The 25,387-nt window shown below is 34.9% G+C and overlaps 1 protein-coding gene across 6 annotated transcripts in view; it reads left to right on the top strand.

The window, feature by feature from the left end:
- Positions 1-25,387, top strand: part of PTPRK (protein tyrosine phosphatase receptor type K) — a 616,741-nt gene that overhangs the window by 355,076 nt on the left and 236,278 nt on the right. For all 6 annotated transcript variants that reach the window (XM_061427930.1, XM_061427929.1, XM_061427931.1 and 3 more), the window contains exon 7: positions 19,064-19,357. In XM_061427930.1, the coding sequence (XP_061283914.1) occupies positions 19,064-19,357 (294 nt within the window). The remainder of the gene's footprint in view (positions 1-19,063; positions 19,358-25,387) is intronic.

Here is a 25,387-nt window from a genome sequence, read left to right as displayed (position 1 = left end):
TATTTTCTGTCTATATCTAAGTTTGTGTTTCTGAGTGTTATGAATAAATATTCAAGTGGAAATACTAATACAATTCTGAAGGCTAACTTGCAACAGAAAACAAAATAATGTATTTTCCTGCAATTACTGGAATTCCGTAACTTGGATCTTTTCAAAATCATCTTTCGGCATCAGCAAGCATGGGTTTTCTTTTCTGAACAGTGGCTCTGTAATAAAGGGAAATCAATTACTATTAGAGAGGCACTATAGGTTAAAGGCATTACAGGTTCACACTTGGTTTTGCAGCTGGGAGAGGGTACTTAGCTGTGAATCAGGAATGATGCCAAAGATGGATGAGACAGAGTTCAAGGAGCAGTAATGTGAGGGTCCAGGACTATCGTTTCAAGCTGTCTGCACAGTAATGATTGATGGGTTGGTGGTAAGAAGTAATAATACCAGATGATGAAAGATGCATCTCAGCCTCTGGAGCCACAGCATACCAGCTACCTGTTGGAGTTCTGGGGCATAATGATTCCTGATTTGCAACCAAACGGTTTTGCTGCATTTAGCAACCTAGGTTTTTGGCAGCTGTGAAGGAAGCAAGCAGCATATCAAACACTCCTGCACATTGTAAATTTAATTACCTCATATTTATGCATAGTAGTTGTTGACAGGATCTTATAAGCTATGCTAATATGGTAGGTAATTTGTTACCTCCAGAAATCACTTTCCATGTGTCTTCTGATCATTATCATGAAACATGATAAATGATCTAGCCCATGAGGTATAAATGAAAATGAAATGGATAATTGGATTCTATGTCTAAATTGTGGCTGGAATAGTCACAGCAATTATAATTGAATTTATCTCATAAAAATGTGTTTGGCCCTATGTTAGTGACCTTTCATCATCTTGAGCCTGTGATGTTATATGAAACTATTCATAAGATAATTATAAGAAGTTTATCACAATTGTATTAAAAATTCTCTAACACTTTAAATTTTCTCTGTTTTTGCTTTATTTGCCTATAACTTGAAGTATTCAGTATTATACTGTTTATCTACAATGGATTTAAGCAGCTGATACTGATAATCTTTTGATACTGAAAATGTTCTGTTGTTACCAATGCCTTGATTGAACAATTTAGGAATATTGCAAGATATAATTGACAGTATTTTTATGAATATCTTTTGTTATTAGCAGCACGTTTCTTTCTGTGGAATGTTAGAAGTGTATCTTCTTAATGAATGTGTGTAGTTTCTTTGATTCTTATGAGAGAATTTCTCTGAAATAATAAAATAAAAGAGAACTTATTTCAAGTATCATCAGACATATTCTTTCTTACATCTCTTCAATTCATTTTAAATAACAAATATTATTTTATTATAAACATTAAAAACTCCAATTCATTGATTTGATTGACATTTTTGAACAGTTACATAGGCTGATCATTGTAATTTTTGCTAATAAAAATAACTAAGATACATGATCTTTAGGGTCTTATAATTCTGTTTGTATAGTAGCTGCATGGATATCTAGTCTTTAAATTATAACATATTATTATACTTATTCTTTGTGCGTGATAATACTAAAATTCCTTTCTCATTTCTAGTTTCTTTCAATAATCGTCCAAGAAGCCAACATGCTCACTCAACCTAGATTCCAGCAAGTCTTGGATGGCTTTTTTAGAATCTAGGCAGAATCCTGTACATCTGTGGTCTGTGAAAAGCTAAGAAACCTAACTATCCTGATAATCCTTCTGCATTCTTCCTCCCTTCTTTCCTGAACATTCTTCTTGGATTTTAAACCAAGAATTATGAATTGACTCTGTAGCTTTATGAAGATTTTGGAAATATTTTATGACTCTGATAAGATTCTCTGGATTTCAAAAGTTCCTTGATTATCAAAAAAGTACATTATTCAGAATTCAATAGCCTGTCTTCTATTTGAGGGCATAGTGCTTGGTAATAAAACAAAGTCCATCAGCTCTTATCCTTAATTTCACTAGAATATTAAAAACTCTAGGCAGCTTCCTGGATGGTACTCAGCAAGGTGGATTTTTGTTTGATCTAGTCACCTTTGATAAAATCAGATGAAAATCTGAAGACTCTCTGGCTTTTTTTTTTAACTTCTTTCTTTATAGACTACCATTATTGTCTTATTTTCAGCTTCTTGAAGCAGGATTTAGAAAAGTTTTAATATATGCTCTGGAGGAAGTTTTCTCCTCCACTTACTCTATTTTTGTATTCAAGGTAGGGACATGCTCCGAGTAACTCTTCACATTGAAAGTCAAATCATGAGTCACATTCTCTTCAAATTATTCACTTGCAGGGTAGCTCTATTTCTATGTTTGCTGAGTAGAAATCCAGAGAGATGCTATGATATGGGCTCACAGAGTTTTTTCTGTGAACAAACAGAGGCAGTCCAATCGAAGTTCAAATAATATTGACATTATTGAACTTAAATCGGCATGATTCCAGAATAATGTTAAATAATTATTTAACATTTCAGTAGAGACTTTCAAAAGAGAGATGTTATGGGAAATGTAAACATCTAGCTCTGCTTCATTGACTATGCTGAAACTTTGGACTGTATAGATCACAACAAACTGGAAAACTCTTAAAGACATGGAAATACCAGACCACTTTACCTGCATCCTGAGAAACCTGTATGCAGGTCAAGAAGCAACAGTTAGAACTGGACATGAAACAGTGGACTGGCTCCAAATTGGGAAAGGAGTACGTCAAAGCTGTATATTGTCTTATTTAACTTATATACAGAGTACAAAATGCAAAATGCTGGGCTGGGTGAAACTCAAGCAGGAATCAAGATTGCTGGGAGAAGTATCAAAAGCCTCAGAAATGCCGATGACACACCCTGATGGCAGAAAGTGAAGAAGAAGAGCCTCTTGATGAAAGTAAAAGAGAGTGACAAAGCTGACTTAAAACTCAACTTAAAACTAAGATCATGGCATCCAGTCCCATTATTTCCTAGCAAATAGATGGGGAAACAGTAGAAGCAGTGACAGACTTTATTTTCTTGGGCTCCAAAATCACTGCAGATGGTAACTGCAGCCATGAAATTAAAAGACACTTGCTTCTTGGAGGAAAAACTATGATAAACCTAGACAGTGTATTAAAAAACAGCAACATCACTTTGTTGACAAAGGTCCGTATAGTCAAAGCTATGTATGATCTTCCCAGTAGTCATGTACAGATGTGAGAGTTGGACCATAAAGATGGCTGAGCACCAAAGAATTTTTGCTTTTGAACTGTGATGTTGGAGAAGACTCTTGAGAGTCCCTTGGACTGCAAGGAGATCCAACCAGTCCATCCTAAAGGAAACCAACCCTGAATGTTATTGGAAGACTGATGCTAAAGCTCCTGTCCTTTTGTTACCTGATGTGAAGCGCTGACTCACTGGAAAAGACCTTTATGCTGGGGAAGATTGAGGGCAGGAGAAGTGGTTAACAGATTATGAGATGGTTGGATGGGATCATCAACTCAAGGGAAATAAGTTTGAGCAAACTTCAGGAAATAGTGAAGGACAGGGAAGCCAGGCGTGCTACTGTCTGTGGGTTTGCAAAAAGGCACACACTACTGAGAGATTGCACAACAACAAATGGGAAATATACGAACTGTGTAAGAGTAGTGTATCATATATAGATGCATTCAAATAAGTAATTTTCAAGAACATATATTTGTGAAGCAGAAAAAAAATCACTTGATGCTTGTATATGATGTAGATACTTCATAATATCAATATATTTATTATACATAGGTGACTATAGAACTCAACTGTTCCCTCTGAGATGCAGAGATTTACTCAAAGACAGGAAGATTTTAATGCCCAAACTTGCAGATAAACATACTTCTTGTTTCTTTTGAATTCGGAGATTTTCACATTTTGCAAGTCAAAAAAGCTGATACAATGATGTATATAAGAAAAAATATATATATGAACTCGTTGGACTTCCTGGTGGCTCAGACTGTAAAGCGTCTGTCTACAATGCGGGAGATCTGGGTTTGATCCCTGGGTTGGGAAGATCCCTTGGAGAAGGAAATGGCAATCCACTCCAGTATTATTGCCTGGAAAATCCCATGGACAGAGGAGCCTGGTAGGCTACAGTCCATGGGGTCGCAGAGTTGGACACGACTGAGTGACTTCACTTCACTTTGTGACTGATTTAACAATTTTGAAGAGAAATTTTGACCTAATTAGATTTTTGCTGTAAATACTGACTTTAAATTTCAAACTCAAGATGAGATTCTAACTGTATTGTATTGACTTTTATGTGTGTAGGGGGCGTATCTGAGCAAGAGTCAGGGACTAATTAGTATAGAACCATCCTTTCCTTATTTTTAAAATTTCTTAATTAAACATAGTGTAGATATGCAGAAAAGTATGCATTAAATATATAGCTTGATAAATGTATAGCTTGATGAATTTTCAGAAACTGAAAATACATACAGTCAACAATGAAAAAATACAATATTACCAAGCACCCCAGAAGTCCCCATCACTCCCCTGCAGTCACTAACCCATTGTTCCTGGCTTCTAACAGTAATAAATAGCTTAAGTAAATGGAATTCTGTAGTTTATGCTCTTTCATCTGGCTTCTTTCTCCAACTTTGTGAAATTCATTCGTATTTTTGCATGTATCTGTACATCATTTGACATCATTGTTGTAAAATATTCTAACTGATGAGATTGCCACAATTTTTCCAGTTTACTGATTGTAGGCATTTGAGTTTTGGGGGAACATCTACCTGGAAGTGGAAATGCTAGGTAATAGCATATGCTTATGTTCAGCTTAAGTAAGTATGGCAGCTTTTTAAATTTATTGCATCAATTTATATTCCACCATGCAGTTTTAAGGTTCTAGTTTTCCATATCCTCACCAACAGTATGTATTATCCTACCTTAAATTACCTTTTTATGTTCATTCTTTTCATTTGTTCATAAATGCATTCTTTAAACAATCATCATTTGATTGCCTAATGTGCTAAGTATTGAAGTCGGAAGTCACAAACTTAGAGACAAATAAAATGTGTGTCTTTTAGGAGCTCAATAACTAAAGAGACAGAGAAAAAAATATATGGATAAATCTTCTACAGGAAAAGGTACATTTATTTTAGGTTAGAGAGGGTGTGCTTAGGAAGGCTTCTCAGAGGGAGTGATAAATGAGCTTGGATTTGAAGATGAATGGTTTTGCTAAGTCTATAAATGGTAAAAGAGCACTTCAAGCAGCCTATATAGGATGAAGGTGGATGAAGATAAAAGAAAGAATTCCCATAGAAAATACAAATTATTATATATGAACAGGTGATTGGTATTGAAGAGTGGTAAGATGTGAGACTGGACAGGTAAGCAGGAGACCGATCATGGTAGAGCAGTATTTTTATGTGCAGAAGTTTGCAACTTTCATCAAGGTTTCATGAAGATTTTCCTTCAATCTTGTTAATAAGACATAATTTTCCATTTATTAACTGCTGCAAAATGAAATACTTCTAAACTTACAGGCATAAAACAGCAACTGACCTATAATGCTCACAACTTCTAGGAAGCAATAATTCAGAAATGCATAGAGGGGGTGAGTTTTTCTTGTTCCAGGAATTTTGTATCCTCAGTCAGAAACACTCAAATTGACTCAGTCAGTTCAGTTCAGTCACTCAGTTGTGTCTGACTCTTTGCAACCCCATGAATCGCAGCACACCAGGCCTCCCTGTCCATCACCAACTCCCGGAGTTCACTCAAACTCACCTCCATCGAGTTGGTGATGCCATCCAGCCATCTCATCCTCTGTCATCCCCTTCTCCTCCTGCCCCCAATCCCTCCCAGCATCAGAGACTTTTCCAATGAGTCAACTCTTCGCATGAGGTGGCCAAAGTACTGGAGTTTCAGCTTTAGCATCATTCCTTCCAAAGAAATCCCAGGGCTGATCTCCTTCAGAATGGACTGGTTGACTAGCTGAAGTTAATTCAAACTCCTGGAGGTGAGAACCATCTGGAAACTTCTTCATGCACATGTCTGACGCCTGGACTAGGATAACTCCACCTGCTAACTGAACCGAGCCCTGGTGGCTCAGGGCTCCAAGGGCGGATGATCCAGCGTCCACTGAACAGAGGGGAAGTGCATGGTGTTCTGTGACCTAGCATCATTCCACCACTTCTCTGGGCTGTATATATTTAGGCAGGTCTAAGGTCTCCCAGATTCAAAAGGCTAGAACATGGACTCAAGCTCTCAATAGGAACACTCACAAAAAATTCATGCCCATGTTTTCAAACCACTACAGTGTCTGTATTATTTTATGCCTTTTTTCATTTTCCTGTGTGTTGTCTATAATACCATGATAATAACAAAAGCTGTCTAGTTTCCCCCACCCTAGCCATTCTGTCTGTAATGTGAATATCCCCCAGTTGGGTACCATGGTTTAGAGCACATAGACTTTACCTTTGACCCCTTTCTCATCATCTAATTAACATTTGATTTTATTAAGAAGAGAAAGTACATTTATCATCAATAAAGGATTCATTTAACATAGTTTGGATTTATGTATTAAAATAACTTTTGAAACAAGATAAACATATACAGGCACAAATTAGTTCCTTTACATTTTAAATGTATCTTAATGCCTTACAGGAGTAACACATCTATAGCTCTGTGATTCATGAATATCTTTCTTAACCTTTGCCCAGTGTCAAATTCTTAATTTTAAACTTGAACATGTACATAGACATACATTTAAAAATATAAGTGTATTGCAGCTTTGGGATAAGAAATGGTATACCTTGGGTGCAACAGGAAGATCTCTCAGCGGTATCAACTTTTATAAGTGTAACATTTTACAAAAATGCATGCCAAAGAAGCGTGGTAGTTTTTCCTTCTTTTTATAATACTGAAAATAGTAGGCCTCCTTACCCATTTTTAATCATATTTTCACTGATACAGGTACTGTTTGTAAGATTCTTTGGTACCTATGAAAATGTTTGCACATTTTACTTATGTTTGTTTTCTTCCCCCTAGCAAGTTTTCAGTTGATCTGGCTAACATTGCAAAAGGGTGGGGAATTTGAAGTTCACAGAAAGACTATATGAACAGTTTGGGTCAGTAGCCATTTCATGCCCTTATTTGTAAAAGGCATGATATTTATCAAAATAGAAAAGGGAGGTTTCTCGTCAGTAGCAGTGGCCGTGGAAGAAGAGCCCAACGCTACTGCATTACTTATGGACTTAACACCCTTTGTTTTACTCTTAGAAACTTTCTCTAGCTCTGCACTGATGGTTTACAACTTGGACCGCCTTCTAATACTTCATGTTGAGACGATATACTTTATTTTGGTATTCAAATGTCTACCTACCCCCATTATGGTGTGGAAATACAGGTGGTTGAATGGAATGGAAATTAAAGGTCTCTTGCTGGCTGAGCTGTCACACTAGTCTTTAAAGTGTCATTATCTCGTTACTTTATCACATCTGTAATTATTCTTGTCTGCCCCCTATTTCCATCTGTTTATAAAAGTAGGTGTGGTAATTGTATTTTTGATGGCACTTTGACTGATGGAGATGGGGTATTGGGCCCCTTAAGGAATGTTAATAGCACTGGATGATTAAAATATTTATTTAAAAGTCCATGTGTTAATAAGGATGGTGATCACATTGATGGCTCTGTTTTTATGGCACTCCCTTCTGTTCGTCATTGTACCTATACACTCGAGTTACCTATAAAACCTACTTTTCTTAGTTCAAAGACTAGGTTCAGAAATCTGGCCTTTGGTCCCCTTTTCAAATCCCCTGACCCTTATCCTAGTTGACATCAGGGATAGTCCATCTGAAGTCACTGACCACATTATGTTAAAGCTTTGCTTTCTTCTCATTTAATCAAGGGCATCTACCTCCATAGGACACATAATTGTTTTTTGTTTTGTTTAACATAAAAATTGAAGAAATGTTCCATAATTGCTAGTTTGTATCATTTGTCCTTTTAAATGAATGTATACTGGGAATCTTTACACTACAAAATTGACTGGAGTCTGTGTTAGCTAATGAATGACAGTTTCTTTGATGTGAAGACTTTGAAAGTCTCTGACAGTTTATGCTTTTTGAACTGAAAAGCATCCTAAAATTATGACTATGCTGGAGCTAGTAGTGAATTCATAAAGCCTATTATCTAGAGGAACTGTCTATAGCACTGAAGTCTTATTTAATGTTTTTACTATGTCATCACAAATTGTTTTTCATAAAGTAACTATATCACATGTACACTGGAATATGCCTGGCTGAAAAATGGCACACTGTACCTTCCAGAGTCATGTGGAAATAATGGGTAAATATTAATAAGGGTAAATAAAGTCAGATTTTACAGTCATTGAGTGAAGGGACTGAATGGTATCTCTGATTTTTTTACTTGACTAAGTCATTACATGAAAAAAGTAGACATCTGTTGCTGGCTACATATGCATAAAAACTTCGTGCATCATTTTGAATTGTCTTGAAATAATCACAAAGTTCATGAGAACATAAGAAGCATATACTTATTATGTGTTATATTACAGTTAGTCAACACAACAGAATATTTAAATCCAAGGATCAAGATGGCCGACTTACATTTGTTGTTTGGTTATAATTAAATATTGGAATATTCTAATTTCATAAGTTTTAAAATTTTTATTAGATTCACGAGATTAAAAAAATTTAATATTCAAGATTTGGAATATAAATGGCGTTACTCCAAATCCTTTGGCCTGTTTGAATCCTAGGCATATATAACGTGTTACTGGGACATACGTATATTATCATTGCTGAACACAGTTCCCCTCCTTTCTCCTACCATGTATTTTTTTATTGTCTTACCTCGTAAAGCTGACTGATGGTGATGTGATTACCTGTTTACGACCCTAGACTTGAGGGAGCCAAAGAGTTGAAGACTCTCCCAGTTTTACTACTGACCTGATTGTTATTCTTGGAATCAGCTGGATGTTCTTTCCCTGAAACACATGAACAGTTTGAGCTCTGATCAGGCTGAAATGAGATATTAAATGGCCATAAGAGAAATATTCTGTATTAGTTTATGACTCAATCAAATGGATCTATAATTTCCATCATAACATATGTGGCTTGCTCCCATGCCATACAGATTGTGGTACTGATGGAATCTTTTGTAAAGTTGTTGAATTATTGCAGTAATTCATAATTCTGAACCAATTCATTGCATAGATATTAATTATAGTTTGTGGACAAAAGGAAATAAAAATTATAGTTATTTCACGGTTTTAGGTTACATAGGCTAAAAAGCAAATAAACTTTACTTTTAAAAATCCTTTCACCTTTTCTTATACCCTAAATATGAACCTAACTTTCTTTTTAGTTTCTGCTGGCAGGTCTCAAACAGGGTGTTGCCGCTGTGCCTTTTTAGGTCAAGCAGGTAATAAAGTTATCAGCAGTGTTTTCAAATCTAGATGAATAAAATGCCATGGTAATATACAGGATACGAAATTCAGTATGCAAAATTTGCAGTTTTGCTGCTGAAATGATTCTTCTTATTTCAGCACTTTAGGCAGCAGGAAAGAGCCATGTCACTGAGATTAAATACTGTAATTCCACAGGCCTTGCAGTTAAAAAAAAATGAATGCAAAATCACATAGGGATTGAAAGACAAAATAACTTTCATGTGAGGAGTGGCATACTTAGTATCAAAATGTTTTCCTACCCTGAATTAAATTTTTGCTCAAGAAACTCAAGTTATTGGTATACATTCTGGTATTATTAGTGCAACTGTATATTTGATAAAGTATTTCATATTCAAATTTGTATATATACATATGAATTTTTTCTTCACATGGAAAATCTTTTTTTAAAAGTTTACTTGATTTGACTAAAAGACAAAAAAGAATTATTATATAGGTTTGCAGCTATGCTTTTTTTTTTTTTTTACAAGGTGGATAAATCATTTGATGCCACTTGGTCACTAAACAGTTGCCTAGAAAGCGTTCTTTTGTTCCAGTCAACAAACTCCTTTAATTAAATAGTAACATTTTGTAGGTGTCATGTATCATTGTCAGAGCAATTGGTTAGCTACATGGTTCAGAGCTCAAGGTGGTAAATCTTATGTTTTGAGGACTTCATTTCATTATCCAAAAATAAATTAAGCAAATTTATAAATAAACATACAAAGTTTTACTATTGCCAACTCCAAATTATGGTTCTGACACTGAAGTGGCAGTCTGTGTCTTCTGGTATGGAACAGACAGAATTTATGTGGATAATTTTTTCTTACAGTGACATGGATGACTTTTTTTCAAGGTGTTCTTAAGTCAACCACTCATTCTGTAGCGAATTACTGAACTTAGGCACTGCAACAGAGACTGGGAATGTAACGGTGAAAAAGTTTGATGAGCATGTTACAAAATTTATTGGAAAATAGAGGAAAAAGAAAGAGCAAGACCACTTGTGGTCTCATAGTTCCCTAATCACTGTTATTAGCTGTTTGGTGTATTTCCTTATGGTAGTAGTGGTTAGTGGTTTTCTTTTCTCTGTCTCTTTCTTTAATTAATAGGAATATAGTTTTTACCTTTTAAAATGAAAGCTTAAATAAACTAAACATTCAAATGTCACCTGACATTTGTTGTATAATCTTCACAACTTGTGTTCTTGAAGTATATGATGGAATGCTACTGAAATACCATAATTTGTGTCATCATTTACCTATTGTAGAATATTTTGATTGCTTAATTTTTTGCTCTTTAGATATAGGTTTAATTGTCTCTTTCCATTAAATTTCCAGAAGTGGGATTACTTTAGTCTGTTAACACATTGTTACTTCTTGATATACGGCTTTCCAAAAATGTCAGTTCAGTTGTTGATGAGTAAGTTGCATACTCACATGCCCATTTAACTGTGCCTCATTGATGATGGTCAAGCCTGTGTGAATAAATGATCACATGTTTAGTGTTTGCACCCTCTTCAAAATACTGCTCCAGTACTCTTTTGAGAAATGTAAATGTGTGTGTGTGCTTAGTCACTCAGTCATGTCCCACCCTTTATGACCCCGTAGCCCACTAGGCTCCTCTATCTATGGTATTCTCCAGGCAAGAACACTGGAGTGGGGTTCCTTCTCCAGGGGATCTTCCCAACCCAGAGAATGAACCCAGTTCTCCTGCATTTCAGGTGGATTCTTTACCATCTGAACCACCAGAAATGAAACAATGTAAATATAAATGATGTAATTTTAGGTAAGTATAACCCCTGGATTTGTGAGGGGGAATTATTTTTCACATTGTAGTGTTTCTCTAGGGGAGTCTATAGTATTTTGGGCTGGAGGATTTTTCATTTTGTGGGACTATCCTGTGAATTTCATGATCAAGTAATCTTGCTGCTGCTGCTGCTGCTAAGTGGCTTCAGTCGTGTCTGATTCTGTGTGACCCCATAGACGGCAGCCCGCCAGGCTCCCCCATCCCTGGGATTCTCCAGGCAAGAACACTGGAGTGGGTTGCCATTTCCTTCTCCAATGCATGAAAGTGAAAAGTGAAAGTGAAGTCGCACAGTCGTGTACGACTCTTTGCGACCCCATGGACTGCAGCCTACCAAGATCCTCTGTCCCTGGGATTTTCCGGGCAAGAGTGCTGGAGTGGGGTGCCATTGCCTTCTCCGAAGTAATCTTGGCTCTAGCCAGTTCAAAACAAGTAACACTCCTCAATCATTAGAACAATTACTACTAGTGAAAAACCGCTGGGGGAGAATGAAGAAAGTCTTGTTTAGATAGATATAAGTAATGATTTAAAAATACATAATAAAAATAAATAAATATATATATATATCATTAAAAAAGGACTTTTTTGTTCAATTGCATTTTTTTAATTCTAAAATAGTACTGCCTACTTATAGCTGTGAAATCATGGGTGTTTATTTCACACTTCTCAGGATTTTTTGTGTATGTGAAATTTTATAAGGGTGGGCAGTGGGGCACAGCACACACTCTTTCCATAGCCTCAGTTCAGTTCAGTTGCTCAGTCGTGTCTGACTCTTTGCGACCCCATGAATCGCAGCACGCCGGGCCTCCCTGTCCATCACCAACTCCCAGAGTCTACCCAAACCAATGTCCATTGAGTCGGTGATGCCATCCAGCCATCTCATCCTCTGTCGTCCCCTGCTCCTCCTGCCCTCAATCTTTCCCGGCATCAGGGTCTTTTCTAATGAGTCAGCTCTTCGCATCAGGTGGCCTAAGTATTGGAATTTCAGGTTCAACGTCAGTCCTTCCAGTGAATATTCAGGACTGATTTCCTTTAGGATGGACTGGCTGGATCTCCTTGTGGTCCAAGGGACTCTCAAGAGTCTTCTCCAACACCACAGTTCAAAAGCATCAGTTCTTCGGTGCTCAGCTTTCTTTATAGTCCAACTCTCACATCCATACATGACTACTGGAAAAACCACAGCCTTGACCTGAGGGATCTTTATTGGCAAAGTAATGTCTCTGCTTTTTAATATGCTATCTAGGTTGGTCGTAACTTTCCTTCCAAGGAGTAAGCATCTTTTAATTTCATGGCTGCAATCACTATCTGCAGTGATTTTGGAGCCCAGAAAAATAAAGTCAGCCACTGTTTCCACTGTTTCCCCATCCATTTGCCATGAAGTGATGGGACTGGATGCCATGATCTTAGTTTCCTGAATGTTGAGCTTTAAGCCAACTTTTTCAGTCTCCTCTTTCACTGTCATCAAGAGGCTCTTTAGTTCTTCACTCTCTGCCATAAGGGTGGTGTCATCTGTATATCTGTGGTTATTGATATTTCCCCCCACAATCTTGATTCCAGCTTGTGCTTCCTCCAGCCCAGCGTTTCTCAGGATGTACTCTGCATAGAAGTTAAATAAGCAGGGTGACAATATACAGCCTTGATGTACTCCTTTCCTATCATACGTGTAATTTCCATGGAGACGATAATAGGTAACAACAACCTCTTTTGACTGATACGTGGTCTAGATGCTGGCATAGGAACCTCATATTTAGCAGCATCCAAACTTTGTGATGTCTGAGCATTAATTTTATTTGACCAGTTCAAGCTTATGAGCCACCTGAATGATAGGATTTGAAGAAAACATCTATCATTAGATTGTTGGATTTAAAAGGATTTTAATATATTAAATAAAATTTTTTTACTTTCTCAATGCACAAATATGTCAACATAATTAAAATGGTGCTTTATCTGAAAAATGATTCATAGAATTTACTGACTACATAATTGATATGGGCAAATATCATGAGATAGTAGTCCAAAGAGTGAATCGAGAGGTATTCAGCTACCTAAGGAATTCGTTAGGATTGGAAATCTGAGGTATCAGTGATAAGAGCAAAAATCATTAAAGAACTATTAATCTTCTCATAAATATATTTTCATTACAGTTTATAAAATGTGACTGCATGAGAAACTTTGTTACATCTTATACATCAAAACACTTTCAACTGTTTACTTCATGTTTTTATATCTTAGGAGAAAATTAGACAAATTATGTTGCCATTTATGTGATATCAAATGCCCCCTAGCAATGCTTTTATTATCTGTAACCTGCTTTCCATTTCTTATGGAAGGAAAGGCCATCTTCTGTTCATCAGTGTTATTTCAAATTTCTTGAAACAGTCAATACCATTAAATTATATTGTTATCCTTTTGAGGCATAATTTAAGATCATTTAAAACTGTCATAGGGTAACTGATAAATAAAAGCTTGAGTTATTTTGTATATTGATGTTATTCTTCCTGCATTTGTCGTTAATGTTCTTTTCCATTTACTTGAGCATTTAATAGGTGATGTGGAAGAAAATTAGACAAAATGAAGCACGAACTAGTAAAGTTTTCTTTTTAAACTATAACTGGGTCAAAATTTTAATAAGAGGAATGATAAAGGAGTAGAATAATATTGATTTGAATTGATTCATTCATTTAAGTAAACAAATGATAGCAAATAAATAACTCCAAGGCAAATATTCTAATTGTATTTTTATAGGAATTTAGACATAGAAAGGGAACATTGACTCTTGTAGCCATTTCCAGTAATAATTTTCATCCTCTATATTTTCATTTCCTTTAAAAAATAAATAGCAAGGAAAAAGCAATGTGGATAAATTATTGCCTCTCAAAAATAATTTTGACTGTTCTGAACATAGCTAGGAAATATCCCAGGAGAATTATTTTGCTAGCTTCCTACCATCTAGATTAAAGGTAGAGTCGTGATGTCTCCCAGGAGTAAGAATGAGTTCATAATCCATGTCTGTGATAGGCTGAAAATGATACCAAAAATCTAAGATCCTAATCTCTGGAACCCATGACTACTTTGAGCAAACTCTGGGAGATGGTGAAGGACAGGGAAGCCTGATGTGCTGCAGTCCAAAGAGTCCGACACAACTGAGCGACTGAACAACAACGACTATTACCGTATTTGGATAAACTGTCTTTGGGGATGTGTTTAAGCCAAAAGTCTTGAGATGGAGATAGTATTTTGTATTATTCATGTGGACCCTGCATGTGGATATAATCACAAATACCTTCCCTGCAGGCTCAGACGGTAATGAATCTGCCTGCAATGCAGGAGACCTGGGTTAGATTCCTGAGTCAGGAAGATTGCCTGGAGAAGGGAATGGCAACCCAATCCATTATTCTTGCCTGGGAAATCCCTTATAAGTAGAGGATTGGAGGGATTTGGCTACAGAGAGAAGAGGAAAAGGCAGTGTGAACTGTGAAATAGAGACTGGAGTAATGTGGCCAAAAGCCACCGGATACCAGCTGCTAGGAGATACTAGAAAAGGCAAGGTACTGATTCTCCCCTAGAGCCTTTGGAGGAAGTATGTCCTGGTACCACCTTGATTCCGACCCAGTGATTCTGATTTGGAACACCTGGCCTCCAGAATCATGAGAGAATAAATTTCAGTTATTTTAAACCCACACTTTTTTGGTAATTTGTTACAACAGTCTTAAGAGACAAAGGCATTTTTATTGCCTGCTTCTATAATGAGAAGGCTTATCTCAAGATACTTTTTATCAAGCCTTCTCTGACAAGTAAACAAAACAATGTGGAAGGATATAGGATTGAGAGGTATTTAATGTATTTATTTGAAAGGACAAATGTAGAAGTGTCATTTGCTTTGATATTTACTTTGTTGAGTGACTTTTTCTGGCTTCATAGCTTCAACTTCTGATTTTGCATTTTATTAACTCGGTGTTGATAAGTGACATGTCTGTTTGTAAATAGCATTGTAATAGAAATAATTGAATGAGAATATTCTTTCATAATGAGTTACTTTGATTCCAAGACACTTTTAAAAATTATTTGAAATAAGAAAACAAATAAAGCAATTTGAATGTATAATTGCAATTTTATAATAGGTTTAGCTCTAGAATAATGAATATAAGTCATTAATTGAAAGTTAATTGGTAACATTGGCAAAGTTTATCTTGTATTTTGGGGATTGCACGCTTCAGTTGATACCTAGTGTACAATTGGGATTTATTCACACCACACCTCTGGGTCTGATAGTGTATTAAGTTATGAAGAATATTAATATTGTTCTGCAGAACAATTACTTGTTCATTTGCTAACTGATTAAAATTCATGCATAATTTATTGAAATGAATAGAGATTTTATAAATAAGCCTCCTTGTTCTCAAGGGGCTAAAACCAAAATGCATATGCTAATATGAGGCAACTTTTTACCTCCAACATAAAATTTAATATGTATTGGTATATTAGTCTCATTAATGTTAGGTTTCACTTATAATCATGCTCTTAATCAATGTATATGTTTTTAAGCCTCTCTGAATATTGCCACAGTTCCGAATTTGAGCTAGTGCTTTGATTACTGGACTGCCCTTTTGTTGACTTGACCAAAGTAAGTGAGATGTAACACTGATCAGAGTGAATTATTGGCCTCTTTGGTCCAAGAACCTGATTACAGCAAACTCAGTTCTTCATGTACACAAAACACTAGTGTTGAATACTAATTTTCAGGTTTAAAATTTATATGCTCCTTGGCAGAAACAAAAAAGCAAAACAGCATCAAATATAGGGCTTGTTGACATGCCTTAGAAATGTAAAGTCTTTTAAAATTCTTAAAATTATGCCTAGTGTGCCAATGAGGAAATTATAATAATAACATGTGCAGGTCTACTCAGCTAATAGTGTATGCATTTTAAAAACTAGATCTCTTGACTTTAAATTTCATTTTCTTGTACATGTCATTTCTTTAAAGGTAGAAATGATAGAAGAAACATTGTGCTTTACTTTTTCACTTGTTTCTAATATATGTTTTGTTGTAGCTTTCCTCTTCTGTTCTCCTCTTTTGTTTTCTCCTTTATTTCCATGACAATAATATGCAGAGTTGTGATGGTTGAGGTTTTATATTCAATGTACACTTATTAGGTCAGGTTTCACCCTACCCATAAATTTATAGATTAATCCCAATATTTGTTATGTATGATTCATTTGGCAAATTATTCCAATGTAAAATATCAGACCTCTGCACGTTATTGTTCAGCTGTGATATGAGTGAGGCATTGCTGCTCTGGGTTAGAATCCCAGCAAGCTGTGAATTTAGTATCATTTCCTACTTAAATTAGTCAGTACATGAGCCATCTGGAATGAAAACAAACATTACAGATATGAGGCAGCTCAGTTTATTCGCAAAATACAGACTGCTTCTTAAAATATGTGCAACATTTAGATAGTCTGGGAAGATATTTGCATTTTTTCTATTACATTCATTTCTCTAGTCAGTTTCATTTTAGTTTAAGATTTAGAAAATATATCAACTCTCTCTTTGTCTACCAAAACTTTTATAAACTTGAAATATAAAAGTTGTTAGACTAGTTGCTGAAATTTCATGGTATGAATTGTCCAGCTTTATTTTGTTTAGCTGATACATGAAAATTCTAAACTATTTTGGTATTATTTAGACTTTTTCTTCTGTAGCTTCTCAATGGAATTCAGCTGTGAATTTGTAAATATTAGTTCACCCTATACCCAATTTTGAATATATGCTGTTGAAAAGAATTTTCAAACCATTAGAGATTTTGTACTTAAAATTTATAAATCAGGTGTTAAGCACTACCTTTCTATAAGAAATAGTGATAATTTTAAATGTAAGCAGTTTACAAAGCTCATGGTCCCAGGTGGCTCAGACCGTAAAGCATCTTCCTGCAAGGCAGGAGAGCCAGGTTCAATTCCTGGGTTGGGAAGATCCCCTGGAGAAGAGAATGGCAACCCGTTCCAGTATTCTTGCCTGGAAAATTCGATGGACAGAGGAGCCTGGCAGGCTACAGTCCATGGGGTTGCAAAGAGTCAGACATGACTAAGTGACTACACTACAATACTAGTTTATATAGAATATAAATAATCTTAATCTGAGCTTTATTTTCACTTTAAACAGGAGCAGTAGTGAAGCACAAGTTTATATGATTTTACTGATAACTAGTTTGAAAGCTGTTGTGTAATGATGATTCTTGATGTGACTGACTTTATATTCTTCAAGTCATTTGGGCAGAAAAAAAACTAGTATTACTCACTAGGTACCTCTCCCTCCAACGTCTGATATTTTTAATCATAGTATCTATTTTCTACATAACTCTCAATTTAAAATGATGAATTTGCTGATTTATTATTTCTCCCTTGCCATGTTATATGAATACCCAATGTGTAGAATAGCTTTGCAGTTAGTAATTACTCAATAAATATTTGTCATATGAATTTTGGAGGAAGATTCTTGAAAATTAACCTGTATAGAGATTTAGTCCAGCTTGATTTATTCCTCATGTTAGGGATGTTTTTAAGACAAGGGTTCATAAGGTGGAAACTACACATTGGAGTTTAAAAGCAAATTCTGGGCTACAACTGGAAATCTGTACCAGAAGTATACGTTTTTTGTTTTTGTTTTTTCCAGTGTTGTATTATAAGCATTCATTGCCATTAAAATAGGAAATCCAGTTTAAAAAAACATCAGCTGTATTTTCTTGTTTCTATCTGCATCTTCTCCTTGAGATGAAGGTGTGGACTCCAAGAGGATTGTGTGGTTGCATTTAATAGCTTTTCTTCATATAATTTGCTTTAACTTTTAAAAAAAAAACACCTTTGAAACAATAGATTAACACTTTTCCTTAAAGTCTTTTGGATCCCCAAGAAATGTTCTTTCTGAGACTTAAAGAAGCTTCCACCTGATCGCAATGTAATAATTAGAATTCATATGGACATTGCTAAAGCTATGGGATCTTTCATAAAGTTCAGTATCAGATTTCACCTGTATTGTTGTTAAGGGGAAATAGTTCCCTAATTCATTATTTATCATATTCATAAGTTCAACAATTGATATATTGTTTCCCAAAGTTTCTTTTTAAGGTATTCAAGATTAGATTGCAGTGTACCTTTGACATTTGAGTTTAATCTTTGATGCATTGCTTTATCACATGCTCCTCCCAAAGGCCAGTGATATGTAATGATTTGTGATTTTGCCTCACTGTCAATTTCAGTTTATTATATTGAGAGATAGATGTATGGAAACAAGTCATCACTCGGCATCAGCTCCTGAGTTCAACGTTGTTATGCCTTCTTTTCATTTCATCTGCAAGAAGTCTGCAGAAGTTAAAGAAAAAAAAAACAGCAGGAACAAAAACATGACTTGGACATATTTTATGAACAAAATAATTAGTTATAGCAGTGTTCATTAATTTGGAGATTTGTCAAGATCTTAGTTCCTCAAGAATGTTAATGTGTACTGTGTTTAGTAGTTAATCAGAGCTATCTATCTCTAAATATTTTCATTTTATTTCCCTTGGTTACTGTGTCTTTATCTCCTGGAGAGGCATGTTTTTAATTAAAAAAAACAAACAAACAAAAACTTGTGGTAAAAGGGTCATATCCCATCTTGAAAGTATTTGCTCTTTAAAAGTAAAGTTTCCAGACCACTCATTCCCAGTTTTCTTTTAAATATTTAGTATGAACTCCTAAATAAAATAGGCCTTAAACCTTTAGAGTTCAAGAGATATAAGTATATCTATGCATTATAGTCTTTTGGGTTTTTAGCTAATGAGATTGTTCATCCGTCTCTCCTAGAACCACCGAGACCCATTGCTCCTCCCCAGCTACTAGGCGTTGGGCCTACATACTTGCTGATTCAGCTAAATGCCAACTCCATCATTGGGGATGGTCCTATTATTCTGAAAGAAGTGGAGTACCGAATGACATCAGGGTCCTGGACAGAAACCCATGCAGTCAATGCGCCAACTTATAAATTATGGCATTTGGATCCAGATACCGAATATGAGATCCGTGTTCTGCTTACAAGACCAGGTGAAGGTGGAACAGGGCTTCCAGGACCTCCACTAATCACCAGAACCAAATGTGCAGGTAAGACTGAAGAGCAGGCTACTCAGCCTAGTGAAGGAATCTAGCATAAGACATAATATTCTTCCAATATTAAAAATTCTAATTATTTGTTACATGATTAGTCATGTTATTCTAAGATTTCCAGAGTATTGGTAAATTGTAGCCTTAATTATGTCATCAATTTGACTGATTTCAGGGCAGTGTGAATGTTTCTGTATTATTATTATTATGAATCTACAGTCTTTTCTTGCCTGGTAATTTTGCTCAGCTTTCTTGTATTTAGCCCAAAATCTCTGGTTGATGCCAGTGAACGTATCATTGAGAAAGAAAACCTTCACAGTTTAAGCAAGTGTTGAGTACCTTTCTACTATGTGCAAATTGTCTTTCTTGATAATTTTGTTATGGTCAGTGCAGAGGCTGTATCTGATAATACGCATAAGAAAAGTTACTTTGAGTCAATCCTCAATAAAGTCTATTCAGAAAATTCTGTTGGGGAGTAGCGCAGCAGCTTGAAACCCAGCTGTAAAATACAGGGGCTTTTCTTTCTTTCTTTCTTTCTTTTTTTTCTTTAGTCTTTAAAGCTTGTATTGTCTTCCTCATGCCTAAAACAGAGTGGTGAAAATAATAGCATATGGAGAAAACACTAAGAAATGATGAAAAGTGAATTAAAAGTACTGTATAAACATGCATCCTGTTCCTTATTGCAACATATTATTACAATGAGAAAAATCATTAGCTATTTATTAAATCCACTGAAAAGTTTTATTGTCTAATTTATTGGGTGCACTCTTATTATACTATTTACTGTTTTATTGTTGAAAATAGTTTAATTTTTTAATTTAGTTGAAAGAGATTTTTTTTTATGTCAATCATTATGTTGAAACACCTGCAGAGTTAATTCATAGGTCTGTATGTCTTGAACATTTAAAGATTTAGATTCTGAAAATTGAAAACTAAGACCATAGGGATATATGAAAATGTAAATGCCTGTAATGTGTCTTTTGTTTCTTTGACATCTGTTTAACAGTTACAATATTCTGAGGCTACCCACCAAGAGTACTGATCTAACATTAAAGTAAAATTCATGCAATTACCTAATGTATTGTCATCCCTAAAAATATTTTATTCTGACTCATTTTATATATTCATATTTACATATTTCCTATATAAATATTTAAAGATGCTTACTAGTAGGAAGCTTCACTGCTGAATTTTTAGTCTCAGATTTAGACAATAGACAGTTTTCTAATTTGCTGATTGTGTCATATGTTTATCTTGTGGTTGGAAAATAGCTTAATCCTGAAGACATTAGGTAAGTCTCTGAGGCTCAGCCTAAATCACACAATTTGCTTTTCACATTTTCAGTACAGCTAAGTCTTTTCATTTTAAGTAATGTGACAAATTATTCTTATTGTAGTAGATGAATTTCCTGTGGGGAAAAGCAAGTTGACTCTACAACCTCAACTAGTCAGAGAAATAATTAAAAAAGGAAGCAATATGGAAACTGAGAAGTGACTCACTCTTCCAAAATTAATATCCAGTGGTAACATAAAATGAGGAATGGTAGGGTGTGTTTTATTGGAGAAATTATCCACACATATTTTCTGATAAAATTACCTTTCTTTCCCTTTACATTTAATCCTTACAAGGTATATACAAACAAAAGTAATAAATGTTAATTTACTATTCAAGTGAGCTTCCTCTCGATTTCTGGGCCCAGACTTCTTTCTTTTAAATATCTCATCTGCCTTATTTTTTACCAAAATAGATCCTTAAAAATTAGCAGTACCACACAATGATTTGTTAATATAATGTAATTTTTAAACTAGAAATTATTTGAAATTGGTCATTGGAAATTGAAAATAAATGAAATTGTGTTTTGGGGCTAGTTATGCTGTATTAAGTGGATGGAAACAACATTTTGAGGAACATTGATTTATCCCTGTTAAATGCTTATGTTCAGAATGCCTATTGAGCTGAAATAAGTAAAAATATGACTGTAAAGTGCTTTGAGGTATTTTACTTTGAGAATAACCTTATCTTTGCGGGAGGGGACAGAGTAAAAATAACTTATGCTCATAGCTGCTTTCAAATTTATAAATGTCTTGACATTTTTAAATTATATTGGTCTATTTTTGATATGTGAAAAACATTTAATTTGTGGGTTCTGTGGCATAAAATGGTATGAAGCTCATTCATTTGCAGTTTTACTTCCAACCATAAAACAGTTTTTGAAACTATCTTTCACATGTGGTGAGTCTTTGTCACATATCTTTATTAATTTATTAATGTTCTCATAGGTGTGTTTGATGTAGGTTTTATGGTAAAAAATGCTTATAGACTAGATTTTCAAGTACATGGTAGACTGGAGAGAAACTATGGTTACTGTTTTATAGGAATGTCTACTAATTATGCTCTCTTATTAGCAAAAGAGGGAAAACTTACGGAATTAGATGTTCTATTAGCTTTTAAATCTCTGAAAAGCAGAAGTTGGGTATAACTGATGAACATCACATATCTAAATACAGTCAGTATAGGTTAAAATTATGACGTCCGTCTACTTCCCCTCTTCAAGAGTTCTTTCCCGAGTTTAAGATCCTTCAGACCCTACCAGCGTGAGTATCATCACTGGCCTCAGTCTGGTGTTTTATAGCAACGAACAGAACACAACTTATGCTGACTATGATATTCTCTGATATTTAGTACAAAAATTCTTCATAATCTGGGAAAATAATCCCTTTGAGATGACAAAGATAACTTTTGGAGAGGTTCTCATCTAATTCTATTAAATTGTGTAAACTCTGAATATTGTTTCTGTAAACCATTCCATTTTAAGAAATACTAGTCGGATGCCATGTTGTAGGGTAATGTTTTACCATTAGTATCATCTGGTTGAATATTTTTGTTTTGAAATAGCTATTTTAATGCATTCTACGTGTTAGACCACCAAGAAGCCTTGAAGATAAGTATAATTTTTTTTAGCTCTGTGTGTGTGTCTGATATCAATTTCACATGAATTTTTTATAAGTAACAAATAGGGTGATGATGACTTCCTGCCTCTCAGAAATTCTTATTTTTTTATTTTGGTTTATCACAAAGGAAAAATCCTTGACTACTAGATACCTATCAGAGAGTAATTAGTTTATATTTACTGTCTTAAAAACTCCATTTTAATGTAGTGAAGCCTTTTAAATTTTACTTCTGGCAATAGTAATTTTTTTTTCTTGGCAGAAATCTGCCAATAAATAATTTTACAGCAAGTTAATGAGTTGGCTTTATTTATGTGTGTTAATGAGTAAGTTTTATATTTTAAATGCAAATGTACATTTTCATAATACAGTATTGATTGATGTTGCCTTATAATTACTTGGATATTATTATCCCAGTTTTGTAGTGGTGAATGTAAGACTTAGGAAAAACAAAGTAAAAAATAATGATTTGTCTAATCTTCAGTCAACTGGGCAACCGGGGCTCATACCTATTTTCTGGTACTTGAAAAACTGAATTCTTTCCCTCTTGCTCCTACTATGGGCATTTCTTTTCCCCCCTTCAGAAGAATGTAGCATGGATATATGAAAGTATGGTATCTGGGAGGGATGTACATTTTTATAAAATAGAATCTGCATGGCTGAATTATTCCTTGAGAAAACATAGCTTAATATTTGCAATTTCAGTTTTATTGAAAGCACAATTGATTAGTGTGCTTAACACTCAAGTATACACTCTTTGAAATATTTTAGACAGGTAAAGAAGTGTAAAATATGTTTTACTCTATCCTTTTCTGAAAATGTTCTGCCTAGTTGCCAAAGCATTTCTTTGTTTTCCTTCTGAAGTACATTAAAATCATTTGGTAAGTACGATTACCTGCTTCAGGGTCACTCAAGTTAGGAGAGGTGGTAATTACAGCCTCTGGTGGCTGTAGCCAGCTCTGCTTGCCTCTTGCTTCTCTTTGTGCCTGAGGGTATGATTCCTTCACTGTTAGCTTACAGCCTGACCCATGTTATTGTTCACATAATGCTTTTTCAAGCATTTTATACATTTTAAAAAATGTGTAAATGTGAAGTTGTCTTAAATGGGAAGTAATTCAAAAACTCCATTGAACAATCAAAGACAGCACACTTGTTTTTTCAGTGTGTCTATTTCCCCTGGGTATGCCATCTGGTATAGAAGCTGAGAAAATACAGTTTTCTCTTTCTCTTATTAAATGGAAATAAAATATGCCATCATCAGAAATTGTCTGCATTGCATGTTTTGGCAATTGCATGTTAAAATTGCTCTTTTAAATTGCCTTCTGCTTCTGGGTAACCCATTGTGGCACTGCTTTATGATTAACTGACATTTTAGAAGCATCTCCTTTATAGGGAAGGTCAAGAGTTCAGGGTGTCCATAACGTAATATATTTACACAGTTGGGAAAGCTACTCTCTACTCTTATATTGAAGTTCAGTGCTCTTGGCAGTTTTCATTGAAACATGTAGATCTATGAAGCGGTGAAAAAAGACTGTGTCGTATTTTAAATGTAAGCATTTACTCAAACTGCTTTTTCTCTCCTAAGTCCAAAATGGAAGAAAACAAAACAATACTCAGGCATACACCAGAAACAGCAAAGTATGGAATTAAATTTTGGCCTTTTGGCTGTGGTATCATCAGCAAAATGGAACCATATGTTGATTTTTATTGTGGTCAAAGATAGTTACCAGTCACAGCTATTCATCACTGAACCTCAGCCTTGCAGTTAAACAAAAACTAAATTAAATAAACAACTCTGTAAGAATTGGTATGGTTTATCAGTGTAAGGATGCCATACTATTTTATTTCAACTAAAGATTTTTATCATGGTTTGTTTTAAAATTTTTTGAAATTTATTGATTTCTTATATATGATCTTTATATGAATTCTTTATTATTTTTGAATTTTAAAAGGTTATTATTATTGAAGTCAAATAATGCAAAGATAAAAAGCCGTAAGAAAAGTAATAGAAAACAACATTTCTTCCATTTTCTTAAAAATCTAAAAGGGTAAAACCCTTACAAAAAATTTTTTTTCTCTTTTAGTAAGTAATAAGTGATACCATTTTTCAGATTCTATAGGGAATATTTGTTTGAAAGACATTTATCTATTCAGAGAAAATTCTGTTGGCTTTTTTGTTTGTTAACAACATTGGATTATATACTAAGTCTTCTAAGCTATACAAGCAGTTCCTTGCACTTCAGTTCCTAGCAGTCACAAGGGACAGCCTCATAAACAAAGAGTAAAATGCAAAGTGAAAGGAGTTTAGAGGAAGAATTTCTTCCTCCTTTTCAAGAAAGTGTTTTAGAGAAGCTATCACCAGGAAAGGATGGCTTTTGAGCTGGATCTTAAAAATTGACCATGAGTTTTTAAAGCAGAAACAACAGAAAATAGACCAAAAAAATGGAGGAATCACATGTTTATCCCAGTTATAAACATTGCTGAGTTTTGGGGGGTTCTGAAAATAGATGGAGCATTGGCTGACTCTGAGCTGTGGTAGAATTGAAGCTCTGGGTGGGATGTGGCCAGGGTTAACATAACCCAGACTGCTCTTCTGTTGTTTTTAAGAAGCAGACTGACACGACTGGATTTGCTTTTAGAAAGATCTTTTCATCTCTGTGGAAGAGGAGTTAGAGCTTAGGAAAGACTGGGAGTAGAAACAGCATGAACACATGCTTATAATCTTAATTATACTGACTGTAATCTGCTCTGCAGCATGTCTCTCTTATTTTAGATCAGAAATGAAAAATCTATAAACTCCTAGAAAATATTGTTGTTTCTAATAAGAAAGTTCTTTTCATTAAAGGGATTTTAAAAACTAGCTTACTTTAATTGTTTGATTTACTTTTCAAGTATGCGGGCCAACCACTCCAGTACTCTTGCCTGGAAAAGCCCGTGGGCAGAGGAGCCTGGTAGGTTACAGTCCATGGGATCACAAAGAGTCGGACACAAATGAGCGACTTCACTTTCACTTTTCACTTTCATGCACTGGAGAAGGAAATGGCAACCCACTCCAGTGTTCTTGCCTGGAGAATCCCAGGGA

This window comes from Bos javanicus, chromosome 9 (genome assembly GCF_032452875.1).
Source record: "Bos javanicus breed banteng chromosome 9, ARS-OSU_banteng_1.0, whole genome shotgun sequence".
Taxonomy (NCBI): Eukaryota; Metazoa; Chordata; class Mammalia; order Artiodactyla; family Bovidae; genus Bos; species Bos javanicus.
The sequence above is the reverse complement of the archived record's forward strand: the minus strand, read 5'-3'. Positions and strand labels throughout refer to the sequence as shown.